General features: G+C 39.4%; 1 protein-coding gene across 1 annotated transcript in view; it reads left to right on the top strand.

Moving 5' to 3' along the window:
• Positions 1-14,384, top strand: part of Pias1 (protein inhibitor of activated STAT 1) — a 96,865-nt gene that overhangs the window by 18,003 nt on the left and 64,478 nt on the right. The window contains exon 2 of the mRNA XM_032911319.1: positions 9,092-9,536. Within this exon, the coding sequence (XP_032767210.1) occupies positions 9,092-9,536 (445 nt within the window). The remainder of the gene's footprint in view (positions 1-9,091; positions 9,537-14,384) is intronic.

Raw genomic sequence — 14,384 nt, 5'->3', positions numbered from 1 at the left:
CAATATATCTCCATGTATGTTTGTGCACTTCATGTCTGCCTGGTGCCCTTGGAGTCCAGAAGAGGGCATCAGACCCCCTGGAATTGTAGTCACAGACAGCTGTGAGCCAGTATGTGGGAGGTTACATTCGAATTGACCCCAGGTCCTCTGGATAAACAGCTATTGCTCTTAACCACTGACAGCCCCCTGACAGTACTGATTTTTCAAAGACTCACCTATAGCCTGAATACAGAACACAACTTATGGTTTCTCTTAGACGTCCCACTTTCTTTGTCCCACTTCCTTCTTACCTTTCACGAAGATAAACAGCTCCTGCTGGTGGGTGTGACTTTAGCTAGAAGCCTTGTTTAAGCTTACCTTACTAAAGGTTACTTCATTAAAGTCAGCTTTTGTAACATTCCATTGCCACCCATGTTCTTATCCCACTGCCTCCTTACTTTGTTGTCTCGTTTCTGTGGCTCCCCTTCAGTATTCCCTCCCACCATTCCTGAGTCTGTCCTGGGTGTATCCTGGCAAAGCTTTGTGCTAGGTAAGACCTGGTGTTGGTTAGTTGTAAGGAGCTCAGGAGGCTTGGGGTCAGGCATCAGCATTTTATAGTCAGACCTCAAGTTTAGTGTCAGTTTTCTTACACATACGGTAGGAATTACTAGCAGTTTGTATTGTGAGTTCAAATCTGTGCTAAGAAAAGAAATCATGTTTACTAGAACTTATGTAGCAGGCTCATTTAGACATTTAACATATACAATTTATTACTACTATTGTTATTTTAAAGATTTATTAACTTTAATGTGCATTGGTGCTCTCCTTGCACGTCTGCGTGAGGGTCTCAGATCCTCTGGAACTGGAGTTACACACAGCTGTGAGCTCACACGTGAATTGAACTTGGGTCCTCTGGAAGAACAGCCAGTGTTCCCAACCACTGAACCACCTCTCCAGCACCACATTTTATTATTTTTATCCACCTGAGTCAGTGAAAACACTATAATTGAAAATGTTTCAAATATTAAAAGACTACTGATTGCATGAACTATTTCCTAAGAGCAGATTTCATTTAATAGTTAGAGCAGTATAGAATTTTGAATGTTTAAGGAATCATTGAGAACTTGTATGCTATCCCTCTCTTTCTTGTTTGTTTGTTTCTTTTTTAAAAAAAAAAAAGATTTTTGAGACAGTCTTGCTTTTCGTCTAGGCTAGTTTTGAACTAGCAATCCTGTCCTAGTCTCCCAAGTGGTAGAATTACAGGTATGTGCCACTACTCCTGGTAATCCTTTATTTTAGTGTGTGTGTGCACACACACTTGCCCCATAGCCAATCCGTGGAGGTTAGAGGACAACTGCAGATGTTGGTTTTCTTCTATTTAGTGGGTTCCAGAGATTAAACAGATAGTTAGGCTTAGTGGGAGCAAGGACTTTTACCCACTGGGTCATCTCAGCAGCCCACAGTCTCCCTTTTTAAAAATGGAAGTGGATCTCCCAAATTATAATTTGGTAAATTAATATCTAATCAGTATGAAAATACAAATCTTATGCATAGTATTACCACCATGGCACGCAGTAGGTGTTGGATTAGCATAATATATTCTCATGCTCATCTCTTGTGTGTTCCCAAGCTCCCTCTGTGTATGGAGTAAGTACCTGACCATCCATGGAAGAAGTTTTTATAGCATATCTACATGCAGAACAGCCTTTTCCTTAAATAAGAACCATATTTTCCTGTCTCTGCACATGAAGTTGGTCAATGTGTTAGTGTTTTAAATTCTAGAATTTTAAATTAAATTAAACTAAATTTAATGCTGTGTCCAAATTTTTAAAACAGCCTGAGTTAGATTTGTTATTTTTAGTATTCATGTTAACAAGAAGGAGCTTTTTGAAGCCTATAGCCATATGTTTCATGGAACGTGGTAGGATATAGATGGGGATGACGTGTAAATCATCTATCAAAAAGGGAAACCATGGCAACCCTTTCACAATGTTAAGTTTGTACATTGCTTGAAGGAAAATGGCATCTCTGTTTACATAGAATCACAATATTTTGTCATCTTTTCCGAGCATAGTGTAATCAGTACGGTGGGATGGAGGCTGAGAGATGGAGGTGCTAGCTGGAGGGCTGGTGCGGCAGATCACTTTCCAGTTGTCTCGTGTTGAGAAATAAATAACAGACGAGAGACTGGGAGGGAGATGAGCGTGGAGAGGGATGCCGCCAACATGATTTACTACTTTTGACTAGAAACTGTCTGACTAGGTTTTCTGGTTGACCTAGGGGTTGTTGACAAATTGCTAATCTTCCAGTTGGTTATTAATTGTTTTGTGATTTTATTTCTATCTTTATTTTTCTCCTTTCCTTGTTTGTTTGTTTGTTTGTTTGTTTTGAAAGACTATGCCTCTTTGTAGCCAAGGCTACTCTGGGACTCACTATGTAGTAGCCTAGTCTGGCTTCACACAGCAGGGATCTTGCCTCAGTCTCTCAGGCGTTAGGCTTATAGACGTGAGCTACTGTGCCCAGCTTATGAACTATTTCTAATGGGAAAGATCAGGAATGGTCCAGAATTAAGAATTTAGTTTCACTGAATAATCTTTTAAAATAATGGATAAAATATTTATTTTCCTTTTCTTAATGTATCTAATTTGTTGGGGGGGGGGCAGCACTCTGACTTTGCACCCTAGCAGGTGTGCACCTTACTTTGTGTACCAGACTGGGCTGGAACTCTGTAGGTTACAGACCTCCATCAGTCCTCTACCTCTCCCTAGTGCTGGATTAAAGGCATGAGTCGCCATGCCTGGCTTTATGGTATATAATTATAGAACTTTAGATTTACAGAAAATAATGTTATAGCTGAAATATAACACCATTCACTGTTTATTTTGTCTGTTAAGAATTCACTGTAGTTTATACTTGGTTATGTAGTCATGGTAGATAAGACTCTGGATGCTGAGTCTGCTTTGTGACTGACCTGAAACCACCACAGCAGAATGTGAATGGAAGAGATCGTGTTTAGCTGCAGGAGCCTTGATCATAGTGTGGATACTACTTTTTTTTTTTTTTTAAAGATTTACTTATTTTAATGAGTACATTGTAGCTGTCTTCAGACACACCAGAAGAGGGCATCGGATCCCATTACAGATGGTTGTGAGCCACTATGGGATTGCTGGGAATTGAACTCAGGACCTCTGGAAGAGCAGTCGGTGCTTGTAACCACTGAGTCATCTTTCCAGTTCCTGACACAAGTTTTAATAAGGAAGGTCATAGCTAATGAGAGTATAAAACTGGCACTTTCTATTTAATTGCCAAATGGACTCCTTCCCCTTGTGTAGTTGGGAATAGGTGTGGGGCGTGTGTGCGTGTGCGTGCGTGCGTGTGTGTGTGTGTGTGTGTGTGTGTGTGTGTGTGTGTGTGTGTGTATAAGTTTTGTATCTACAAAGGAGGTTGGGGGTCTTTGGAATGACGGACATTCCGTTCCTCACTATAATTCCCTGAGGACACTTAATTTTTTTTTTTTATTTTTAAAAAAATTTTGGGGAGGCAGCTTAGGATCTAAATGGCATTCTGTGAGAAAGAGAACAAGAAACATAGAAGGAAGACCTGTTAGAAACCCTCCAGGACATGCATCTTTAAATGTAAAAGCTTAACAGTTGCTAGCCCAGGCAGAAACAAGCTAAAAATTCATTGCTGTACAATTTGAGAATGACTAAAGAAAAAATTCTGCAAGCTTCCCGATGGGAGATATACAGGTAACCATGAAGGATTAGAGATGAATGGTACTGGGGCCGTGGTTTGTTTGAGATAAGGTCTCCTGGAACACAGGCTGGCATCAAACACACAGTTTAGCTGAGGGCAACTTTAAACTTCTGATCCCTTTGCCTCTACCTCCCCAAGTATTGAGAGGTAGATAGCATAGCATCTGAGTTTAAGAAAATGTTTTAAAAAGGTATATGAGTGTTCTGCCTCCATGTATGTGTGCCATTCATGCCTCCAGCCCTCAGAGACCAGAAGAAGGAGTCAGAGCCTCTAAAAGTGGAGTTAAAGATGTAGTGAGCCACCATGTAAATGCTGGGAACTGAGCCTGGGCACTCTGTAAGAGCAGCAGTCCTTTTAACTACTGAGCCTTCTCTTCAGTTCCTAGGCTAACCTACGTTGGAAATAGAAAATAAAGAAATGTATTCAAAATTCTGCTTAAAATTTTCTCTCTAAATCTCGTTTTAAACCAAACTTGAGGATTGAGTATGAGGACATGTTGATTGTATAATGCAAGGAATAAGAAAGATACCTTCCATATTCCCCTTTCTCAGTAATCTATTGGAGAAAATAACCCAATAAGAGAAGCCAAGAAAGGAGGAACAGAGACAAGGAAATGTGGCATACAGATGGGAGATCATAAGATACATCAAAGGGGAATTCTGTGACCATAACTGTGCACTGGGCTCAGATCTAACTGTCCATATTGGAGCCCTGGAACTGGCTACTAGGGTTACATTTTTAGGAAGAAAGAGTTCTGTAGTTCTAACACGGATCTGAGGTATAAGAAGATAAAGAGTTTGAAGCTAGTCTTAGCTATATAGCAAGTTCCCAGGCTAGCTTAGGCTATACAGGGACAACACTGTCTCAAAAACAAAACAAGACAACTCAAAAGAAAGCCAAATCAGGAAAAGGAAATAAAAGATATAAAATAAAATCAGCCAAAGTTAAAACAGCTTAACATCTCGTAATTGAATACATTGAGAGGAAAGTTTGAATATACTGATGAATTGATAGGTACATAGAATATTAATGAGGCATAAAAATGGTATAAAGTATAAAGAGCAAAATTATATTAAAAAAAGTATCTGTGTGTGATGTACTTTGGGTTTAGCAATAATTTTTTTTTTTCTTTTTTTCGGAGCTGGGGACCGAACCCAGGGCCTTGCGCTTGCTAGGCAAGTGCTCTACCACTGAGCCAAATCCCCAACCCCAATAAATTTTATTTAGACCTAATAATGTCTAAATATTAAAAAGCAGAGACAATTAATTCAATCATAAATTATGATGGGAAGAATGTAGGTGAGGAGATTTGACAGCTAAAACCATTATTTCTTATAACTGGAAGTCAGTAGATACCTTTAAGGAAAAATTAACTTGTACAGATGGTGAAAACTTGAGAAGCAGTAGCTAAAATTGAGAATGCAACAAAGAAATCTTTCTTGTCAAGCTATTAGGCTTTTTAAAGATGTGTACATGGGCTAGGAAGATACCTCAGTGGTGTAAGAACACTTGTTCTTTTAGAGGACCAGGGTTCAATTCCCAGGACCCATGTTAGCTCACAACCATCTATAACTCTAGTTCAGTGACCTCTTTTGACCTCCAAGGGACCTGGTATGCACATGGTGCACATACATACATTGAGGCAAAACATTCATGCAGATAAAATAAATAACTAAAATTTTTAAAAGGAAGTTTTAAAAAATGTGCATGTGTGGCTGGAGGGAGCACAGTGGCTTAAAAGACTTGCTGTATTTCCAAGACCTGTTTGGTTTCCAGCATCCATATCAGATGGCTTATAACTGTCTATAACTCCAATTCCAGGGGATCTGATGACTCCCCTCCCCAGCCCCCTGGCCTCCTTGCAGATGTACATCACATAAATAAAAACCAAAATTTTAAAAAGAATTTAAAAATTGTGTATATATCTGTCTGATTAAAAATAAAACAATTGGGTTGGGGATTTAGCTCAGTGGTAGAGCGCTTGCCTAGCAAGTGCAAGGCCCTGGGTTTGGTCCCCAGCTCCAAAAAAAAAGAAAACAATTTAGAAAGATCACAGAATACTCTTCTGTGAAGAATATACCCATTTCAACCATTTAATCTCCTAGGATTCTCAGAACTCTTTTCATCCAAGGATGTCATCAGTAGAATGCTGGAATCCGCTAGGAGGTGATGATTTCTAAAAGCCATTTGTGGTTAATGTTATCCTTAGTTGTATTTATTTTGCAGTAGTTTTAACAAATGAAGAGCTTTAAGGACATTGCAGATTAAAATATATCACATTTCAAGATCTCAGAAATATTTACATGATTTGTTTTCCTGTGCGTTGTCAAGACTTCTGCATCGTGAATTAATTCTCTGCAGCCTTTCATTTGAGTGATGCCTCAGATGGCTGGCTAGACCTTTTCTGACCCCTTCTTCAGTTCTTTGAAATACTGAGCTTATTACTGTCTCCTAAGAGTGTGCAAAAGCTGTTCCAGTAATAGCAAGAAACACCACCTCGCCTTTCACTTTGTAAGGTTATCAGGTGCAATTAATGGTAAATTGAGCCCACATAGTCATAACTTTTCTTTTTTAAGTTCAAATGGTGAAACTTGAAATGGAAATCGAAGTAAACTTGGTTCAGTTTTTTAATTGATTCCCACCCCCAATTTAAAGGCATGTGGTTTGTTCCCCCTCCATATATATATATATATATATATATATATTTTTAACTATGATAGTAAGTCCTCTTCATTTTAAAGATCCAAACTAGGAGCCTTAACTTGATAGCTGCTGTCTTTTGAGTGCATATTTGTCAGTTACTGCTTTAATGGTTGCTATTGTTTGCTTTGCCTTTTTTAAGACAGACAGGTTTATGTTGTCATTTAACTTTTTCTTTGCTCCTTCAAGCAAGAGATTTTACTTTATGTAAATTGTGAGTGACAATACATAGAAATACAATAATACATCTGTGCTACACTCATACTCACATTAAGGACAAAAGTTACCATCTTTGAAATTTGTGGTAATTGTTGAATTGTTTTTGTTTGTGGCTTAGAGAATGGAAATGAATTAAAAGGGAAGTTATTACTCTTTAAAATTTCATGTCGTTCTCTCCTCCCTACCTGTTTTATAACAAAAACATTTGCCTATGTGATGACCACTAGCTCTTGTTAATTGACAGAATCCAAAATCACCTGGGAATGGGCCTCTAGACATGCCTGTGGGGAGTATCTTGATTTTGTTAATCAATGTGGGATGACCTGCCCACTGTGGGCAATACCATTCCCTGGCTGTTAATAGTAACTGTGCGTTCTGGGTTTTATAAATGGAGAAAAGGGGTTGAATAGCATGAATGCATTCCTTGCTCTGTTTTCAGTTTCGAATGAGATGTGGTCAGCTGCTTTAAGCTCCTCTCTATGTTACTTCCCCACCATAATGAATTTTACCCTTGAATTTTGAGCCAATACAGTCCCCTTTCCCTTATGTTCCACTATGCCTGGAAGTTCTTTTTTTCCAGTTATTTTATACTTTTCCTGGATGTTTTAGTGAGTAGGGAGAAGATGCCATTGTTGTCCTATTTACAGACTTTGTTAATATCCAAAAAGAAAACAGCTATATCAAACTAGCTTCAAACTTAGATCCTCCTGTCTCAGCCTCCCAATTGCTGCTGTTTCAGTTGCTGGCCATTATGCTCAGCAATTTGTTCCCAAACTCTGGGTTACATCTCTGTATGCCTCTGCAGAGTGCAAGAATTTGGACATTGATTTGAATGATTTACCACAGCACATGCCACCTCCATTCCTTCTGCCTGCTTTTCTTGTTCATTCCTTCACTGTCCAAATAGTTAATAACAAACGGTACTAGATACAGAAGATAAAATGGTCATAGACTGTCCTAGTTCTAGAACAGTCATCAGCCCTAGTTCTAGAATAGTCATCAGCCCTGGAGAACCTCTGTCCAGGCAAGGAGTCGCCATATGGATAGAAATGACAGTGCAGCAGGATAATTGTGGAGATAAATACCCAAGAAATGGCCAGAAGAGATAGACAGTAAAACAGTTCCACTCAGCTAGCCCTGAAGGTGGGAACAATGGAAGGACTTTATCTTTGACTGATCATCTATAGTGCACTAGAGAACGTCATTCATTGCTCACTTTTGGGGGCTATTCTGCTACCTTAGTGCAGTGGTTCTCAATCTGTGGGTTGTGACCCTTTTGGGAGGGAAGGTGGAGTCAAATGAATCTTGAAATGAATCTTGCGTAAGGGTTACTTAAGACCATTGGAAAATACAAGATATTTACATTACAGTTCATAACATTAGCAAAAGTATAGTTATGAAGTAGCAATGAAAGTGATTTTATGGTGGGGAGGGCTCACTACAATATGAGGAGCTCTGTTAAAGGGTCACAGCCAGTGAGAACCACTGGTCTAATGTGTTGGCCAAGAAAGAGGGTATTTATAATGAGCGGTACAGGAAGGTAGGGAGGCAACGCAGCCACTGTGTATGCTGGTGTTTGATATGGGGCCAGAGAACCCAGCAGTTAAGGAATAGAGGATTTAATGAATATAAGCTTGCAGGTGTGTGTCTTTCCTGGCGTTTCCTGTCAGAGACAGGGCTTCCGTAAGTAGCAGTGTGGTCTTTGGTTCCCCTTTCTGTTGCTTTAAACGTCGAGATTGTGATCAGATCTCCATGTTCTTAGAAGGTGGGGGGAAGTAGCGAACAGTGATGAAGTAAATTGAGAGCACAGGATTAATGAAGGTAAGTAGATTTCTGTGGTGTGGCTTCACTTAGTATGGTTGTACTGATGGAATTCCTGATGGCTTAAATGAGAAGTGCAAGCTTTAGCATCTGATGAGACTGCCAGCTAGCTGTATAGAGGCAAAGACTAAGGTAAGCAAGCACAGGAAGATAGCAACTGTTCCCTGAATTCTAGAGTTAGTATAGAGCAGTATTGATAATGTGAATACCTAGTTTTGAAGTGGAGATCTGGCTTTAATATACTTAACAGGTTTTTCCCCAAGAAAGTGGGAAGACTCCTGAGGGCACGTTACTACTCATTGCAGCCCGCAGTCTGTGGTTCTGGAGAATTAAGAAGTGCTTGTTGATACTGCTAAACAGTAGGATAAAGCGAGATGTGGTCCTGCATAGTGTAAACTGGATCCTGGCTCTCATAATCAATCTCACATGGAAATCCCTAAACTTATATCTAGTACTTTTAAAGTTTCTTTGCTATTAATTAGTTAAACTTTGTTTAAATAGAATGGTAAAATGGATGGCATTTAAGCAAACCATATGAAGAGGCTAAATACAAACTTTAAAATTGTAAATTATGGTTTCAGATACTAATATTTTACATTTTACTTTTTTCCCTAAGCAAATGGTTATGAGCCTTAGAGTTTCTGAACTCCAAGTACTGTTGGGCTACGCTGGGAGAAACAAGCACGGACGCAAACACGAACTTCTTACAAAAGCCCTGCATTTGTTAAAGGCTGGCTGTAGTCCTGCTGTACAAATGAAAATTAAAGAACTCTACAGGCGGCGGTTCCCTCAGAAAATTATGACACCTGCGGACTTGTCTATCCCCAACGTACATTCAAGTCCTATGCCAGCGACTCTTTCTCCATCTACCATTCCACAGCTCACTTACGATGGTCACCCTGCATCGTCCCCATTACTCCCTGTTTCTCTTCTGGGACCTAAACATGAACTGGAACTCCCACATCTCACATCAGCGCTGCACCCAGTCCATCCGGACATAAAGCTGCAAAAGCTACCATTCTATGACCTGCTGGACGAACTGATCAAACCCACCAGTCTAGGTAAGAGTGATGTGAGGCTGTTTGGTGATGCTGTGCTTAGTTTATGTTTGGTAGTAGTGGCAGGATATTAATGAGAATTTTTTGAGTTTAAATTAAATCAAATATATCAGAGGTGGTGGTGTTTAGACAAAAGTAAAGAGGTGGGGTGGTGACCAATGGGGTCAGACACAATAAATTCTACATTTGAAACCAAGTTTTATTGTATAAACCCTGGCTGTCCTCCTGTGTCTTTCAGTATATACCAGGCTGTCCTTGAACCCTTCTGTCTCTGCCCTCTGAGGCATTTGTCCCACCATACCTGGCTTCTAAGTAATGCACAGTAGCCCTTGTGAATTAAAATTGAGAGCAAATTACACCAGTCTCTAAATTCTGTTCTTAATTTTCAGTGGTAGATGACATCTAAAACAGACTGACCAGTTTGGATTACTTGAATGTGTAAATAGTTTTAATTATCATGAAAAGAAATTTAAGTTTTGATGTTGTGATCAACTTTCAGCTGCTGTTTTGTAAGTGGAGACATGTGTCTTACGCATACACATGTGACATACACAAACTCCTATTCATAGGTAATATGAGTGCCAGACATTTCTGTTACTAGGTTTCCCATCCTGAGATTTCCTTATCAAGGTACAGAGTACGACATATTAACATATTAATCACTTTAATTGCTACTATGTCATCTTGCTTTATTAATGTCAAACAAAACTGACTTTGTTGTGATTTTTTTTGATGCCTTTGGTATAATATACTTTGACAGCAGACCTTTTGGTCACTGCTTGTTAGAAATTGGTGTTTGGCAATTGTGGCTGCCAAGCGAACTCCAGTGGTTTATCTTTGTGTGATATTTATGGAAGAATTTTGTTGATATTTGAGGGAGGGTCTCCCTGCTTTTGCTTCCTTGGTGCTAAGATTACATGAAGGAGCTACTGCCCCCAGATCAGATTTTTTTATTTATACCTAAAATGTAAACAAACTAGTGAATGTATAAGTAACAGATCATGTATGCCCCTGAGCCTAAAATATTTCCTGTCTGTTTCTTACAGAAATGTTTCTTGATTCCTGTCATTAATATTAAACATTTCAGTTTGAAGAATTGCTGAGTATTAAGAAAAAGTTTTGAGTACTTTTAGAGAAGGTGGGGTGTTGTTTAAGTTGGGATCTAATGTACCCCAGGTTGGCCGGGCATTCCATATGAAGCAGAGTATGACCTTGAATTCTTGATCCTCCTGTCTCTACCTCTACTGGAATTAGGGGCATATGCCACCAGTCTCTTGCAAAAGATTTTTTGTTGTTAGATTTTTAATTTATTCTTTGAGAATTTCGTATGCATATACAATGTATTGGATCCTATCTACCCTCTTCTCCTTCAGCTCTCCTTGGACCCTCCTTATTATGACCCCTCCTAACTTCAGGTTCTTTTTATTGCTTGGTTTGTTTATAATCCACTGAATCTGATTAGCGTTGTGCGTGGGTGTGGGGTTGTGGTTTTGGGAGCATTACCTATTACTGATAGAGGAAGTATTTGGTTTTAGTTGCTTTCCCCAGGATTTCCCAGAATAAATGATGATACAGAAGGAATTTTCAAACACAAATTTTATTATAATATTTGTGTGTGTTTGTGTGTCCACTTCTGCATGCACATGTGACTGCTTATGTAGGAGGTTAGAGAGTTGGTTTTCTCCACCATGCATGTCCTCAGGATCAGTCAGTCAGGCTCAAAGGCAAATGCCCTTACATGCTGAGCAATTTGTCAGCCCAACAAACAGCGTGAACTTTATAGCACAACATTTTATTATTTAAAAAACAAAACAAAACTGTTTTTAGAGCTGGGTGGTGATGGCACATGTCTTTAATCCCAGCACTCAGGAGGCAGAGGCAGGCTAATCTCTTGAGTTGGACACCAGCCTGGTCTACAGACCAAGTTCCAGGACAGCCAGGGCTGCACAGGGAAATCCTCTGTCCAAAAAACAAATCAGCCAAACAAAAAAATGTTTTTAGATTTATTTTAGTGCATGTGTTTAAATGTTTTGCCTGTTCATAGGTACCTACTGTTGTAAGGATCAGAAGAGGCCATTAGATCCCCTGGAACTGAAGGTGCTGGGAATTGAACCCAGGGCCTCTGTAAAAGCAGCCAGTGCTCTTAACTGCTGAACCATCCCTGCGACTCCATTTTATTATTTTTTTAAATTTAATTTTATTTTGTATGCGATAGTGAGAAGGTGTCAGATTCCCTGGAACTGGAGTTAAAGACAGTTGTGAGCTGCCATGTGGGTGCTGGATATTAAACTCTAGGTCCTGTGGAAGAATAGCCAGTGCTCTTACCTGCTAAGCCATCTCTCCAGCCCCCCACCCCCATTTTATTCAGATGACTGAATCAAGATAGAATCTACCTAATGCATATAAAGCTTGTATATGTTCTTTGAAAAATAAAGTTTGAATGTATACATAGATAACCCATGGTATTTCTTGTTTTTCATAGATGAATCTTGTACATAGGATTATGTGATTTCCTTTTATTCCTTAATAAGTTAAGCATCTGTTCTTCTCTGATTGATGTAGCTCTCTACCAATTTATATTAAAGGCTTTATCTGTGTTTATATAAAGTTTATATTTATTCATATAAATACTATCTGAAGAATGATCATTACATCATCTGATATTTGAAAGAAAAAAGTTGATAGCTTGAATTTAGTTGAATCTAGCTTTTAAGCTTTTTTCTAGTTTTAATAATTAACCTCTCATGCTGTCTAACAAAGTTCAAGTGCTGATGTAATTAGATGATATTTAATATGTGTATCAATTTTGTTATGAAAAGTAGAAATGCAAACTAGATGAGTATATTAGACAGCATATAGAAAGTTAAACTCACTTTGCTGAGGTGTCACCATAGTTTACCCTTATGTCTTGGTGATTTAATCCTAGCACTGAGGAGACAGAGGCAGATGGTGGATCTATGTGCGTTCGAGGCCAGCCTGGTCTACAGCGCAAGTTTCAGGCCAGCCAGGTCTACACAGAAAAAAGCCCTGTCTTGAAATTTTTCTTTTGAATATTTATTTTTTAATTTTTTTAAAGTGTTTGTGTCTGTGCATGCATGTAAGTGAGGGTGCCCAAAGAGGCCAGAGGTGTTGGGGGCCCCCCATGGAGCTCCACTTATATGGTTGCTGATGATTGAACTTTTGTCTTCTGGAAGAGCAAGGCATGCTCTTAACCACTGAGACATCTTTGCATCGTGTAGTCTCTACCCTCCTTCACTCCAGCGCCTTATTTAGTTATTTATTTTTTTTTAAAGACCAGATTCTTGCTAGGTAACCCATGTAACCCATGTAGCCTGTCTTTGTTTGATTCTTAGCTAAGAATTTTGTGTTTAAGGCTGGATCTCACTCTGTGGTCCAGGCTGCCTTGGAACTCACTGTGTAGCCGAGGCTTGGTTTGAGCTTGCAGCTACCCTCCTGTCTGGCTCCTGATTGCTTATGAGCCTCCACACCCAGCCCAGAATTTATTTTTATACTCCTGAAAAGTTAAAATTAAACCAGTGACTGTACCAGGAGCTAGCTAGTTGGTAAGGGGCTTGTCACCAAGCCTGATAACCTGACTTTGATCCTAGGGAGCCGCATGGACAAAGGAGAAAATCAACTCCCAAAGCTGTCCTTTGACCTCCACATGTGTGTGCTACCCCTATTCCATAAATAATAAATGTTTTTAGAATATCAACAATGCATATGTAACAGACATTGTGTCACATGTGTGTGCAACCCCTATTCCATACATAAATAAATGTTTTTAGAATATCAACAATGAATATGTAGCAGACATTGTGTGCCTACATAACCTAACGTATTACTGTCCGGCTCTTTCAGGAGAAAGTCTGTAGATTCTTGGCATAAATCACTGGGTATTTCAGTTTTGTTGAGTGGTGAAACTTGAGAACACATTTTGAGAATTTTTTGATTTTTTTTTTTTTTTTCAAAGACAAGGTCTCGTAAAGCCCTGCCTTGAAATTCCTTGTACATAGCCCAGGCTGTCCTCAGACTTGCAGCAATCCTCATGCCTCAGCCTCTCTGTTCCACCACTACCAGTGTGCAGTACCACAGTCTGAAGGTTAGTTAGGAAACTGTCTTTCTTCTTTTCTTTGTGTGTGTGACAAGGTTTGTGTACTCTGGCTGACCTGCAACTCATTGTGTAGACCGGGCTGGCTTCCACCTACTTCTTCCTTCCAAATGCTGGGACTAAAGGTGTGAACCATCACATCTGGCTTTGAACGTTTTAAATTTATTCTTTGGCAATTTCATACATGTAAACAATATATCTTGATCATGTTAATTTCTTTCTCCCACGCCCACTACCCTAAGGACATTTTAATGTGTACTAGTGGATAAGCATATTAGATTGTCCCCTAAAGAGATATCAAGTAGATAGCTACAAATTCAGCTTACTATGTCAGTGCTGATGACCTTGAACTCTGGATTTTTCTGGCTCACCTCAAGTGTCACGAAGATTGGTTCTTTTGCTTTTACTGTTTTAAATGGCCTTCAATATATCACTCAGAAATGTTGTCTAGTGGTCTGAGTGTGAGAACTCTTCATGTAAGCCGTGACCCACACCTTTAATCCTAGCCCGTGGGTGGCAGAGACAAGTACCAGGACAGACAGGGCTATGCAGAGAGAGCCTGTCTCCAAAAACAAGTGTGTGAGAAACAAGTGTTAGATGAGCTTTGCTCAGGCAGGAGTTAGCAGTATTGTCAGCCATGAGCTACGGTTGATGAGTCAGCAACATGTTATTAAATAGTTTCCAGAGAGAAGCACATAGTACACAAAACATTAGCAAAAGAGCTTATGTGCTGATTAGTT

This window comes from Rattus rattus, chromosome 8 (assembly GCF_011064425.1).
Source record: "Rattus rattus isolate New Zealand chromosome 8, Rrattus_CSIRO_v1, whole genome shotgun sequence".
In the NCBI taxonomy this organism is placed as follows: Eukaryota; Metazoa; Chordata; class Mammalia; order Rodentia; family Muridae; genus Rattus; species Rattus rattus.
Note: the sequence above shows the minus strand (reverse complement) of the source record. Positions and strands in the feature narration are given on the sequence as shown.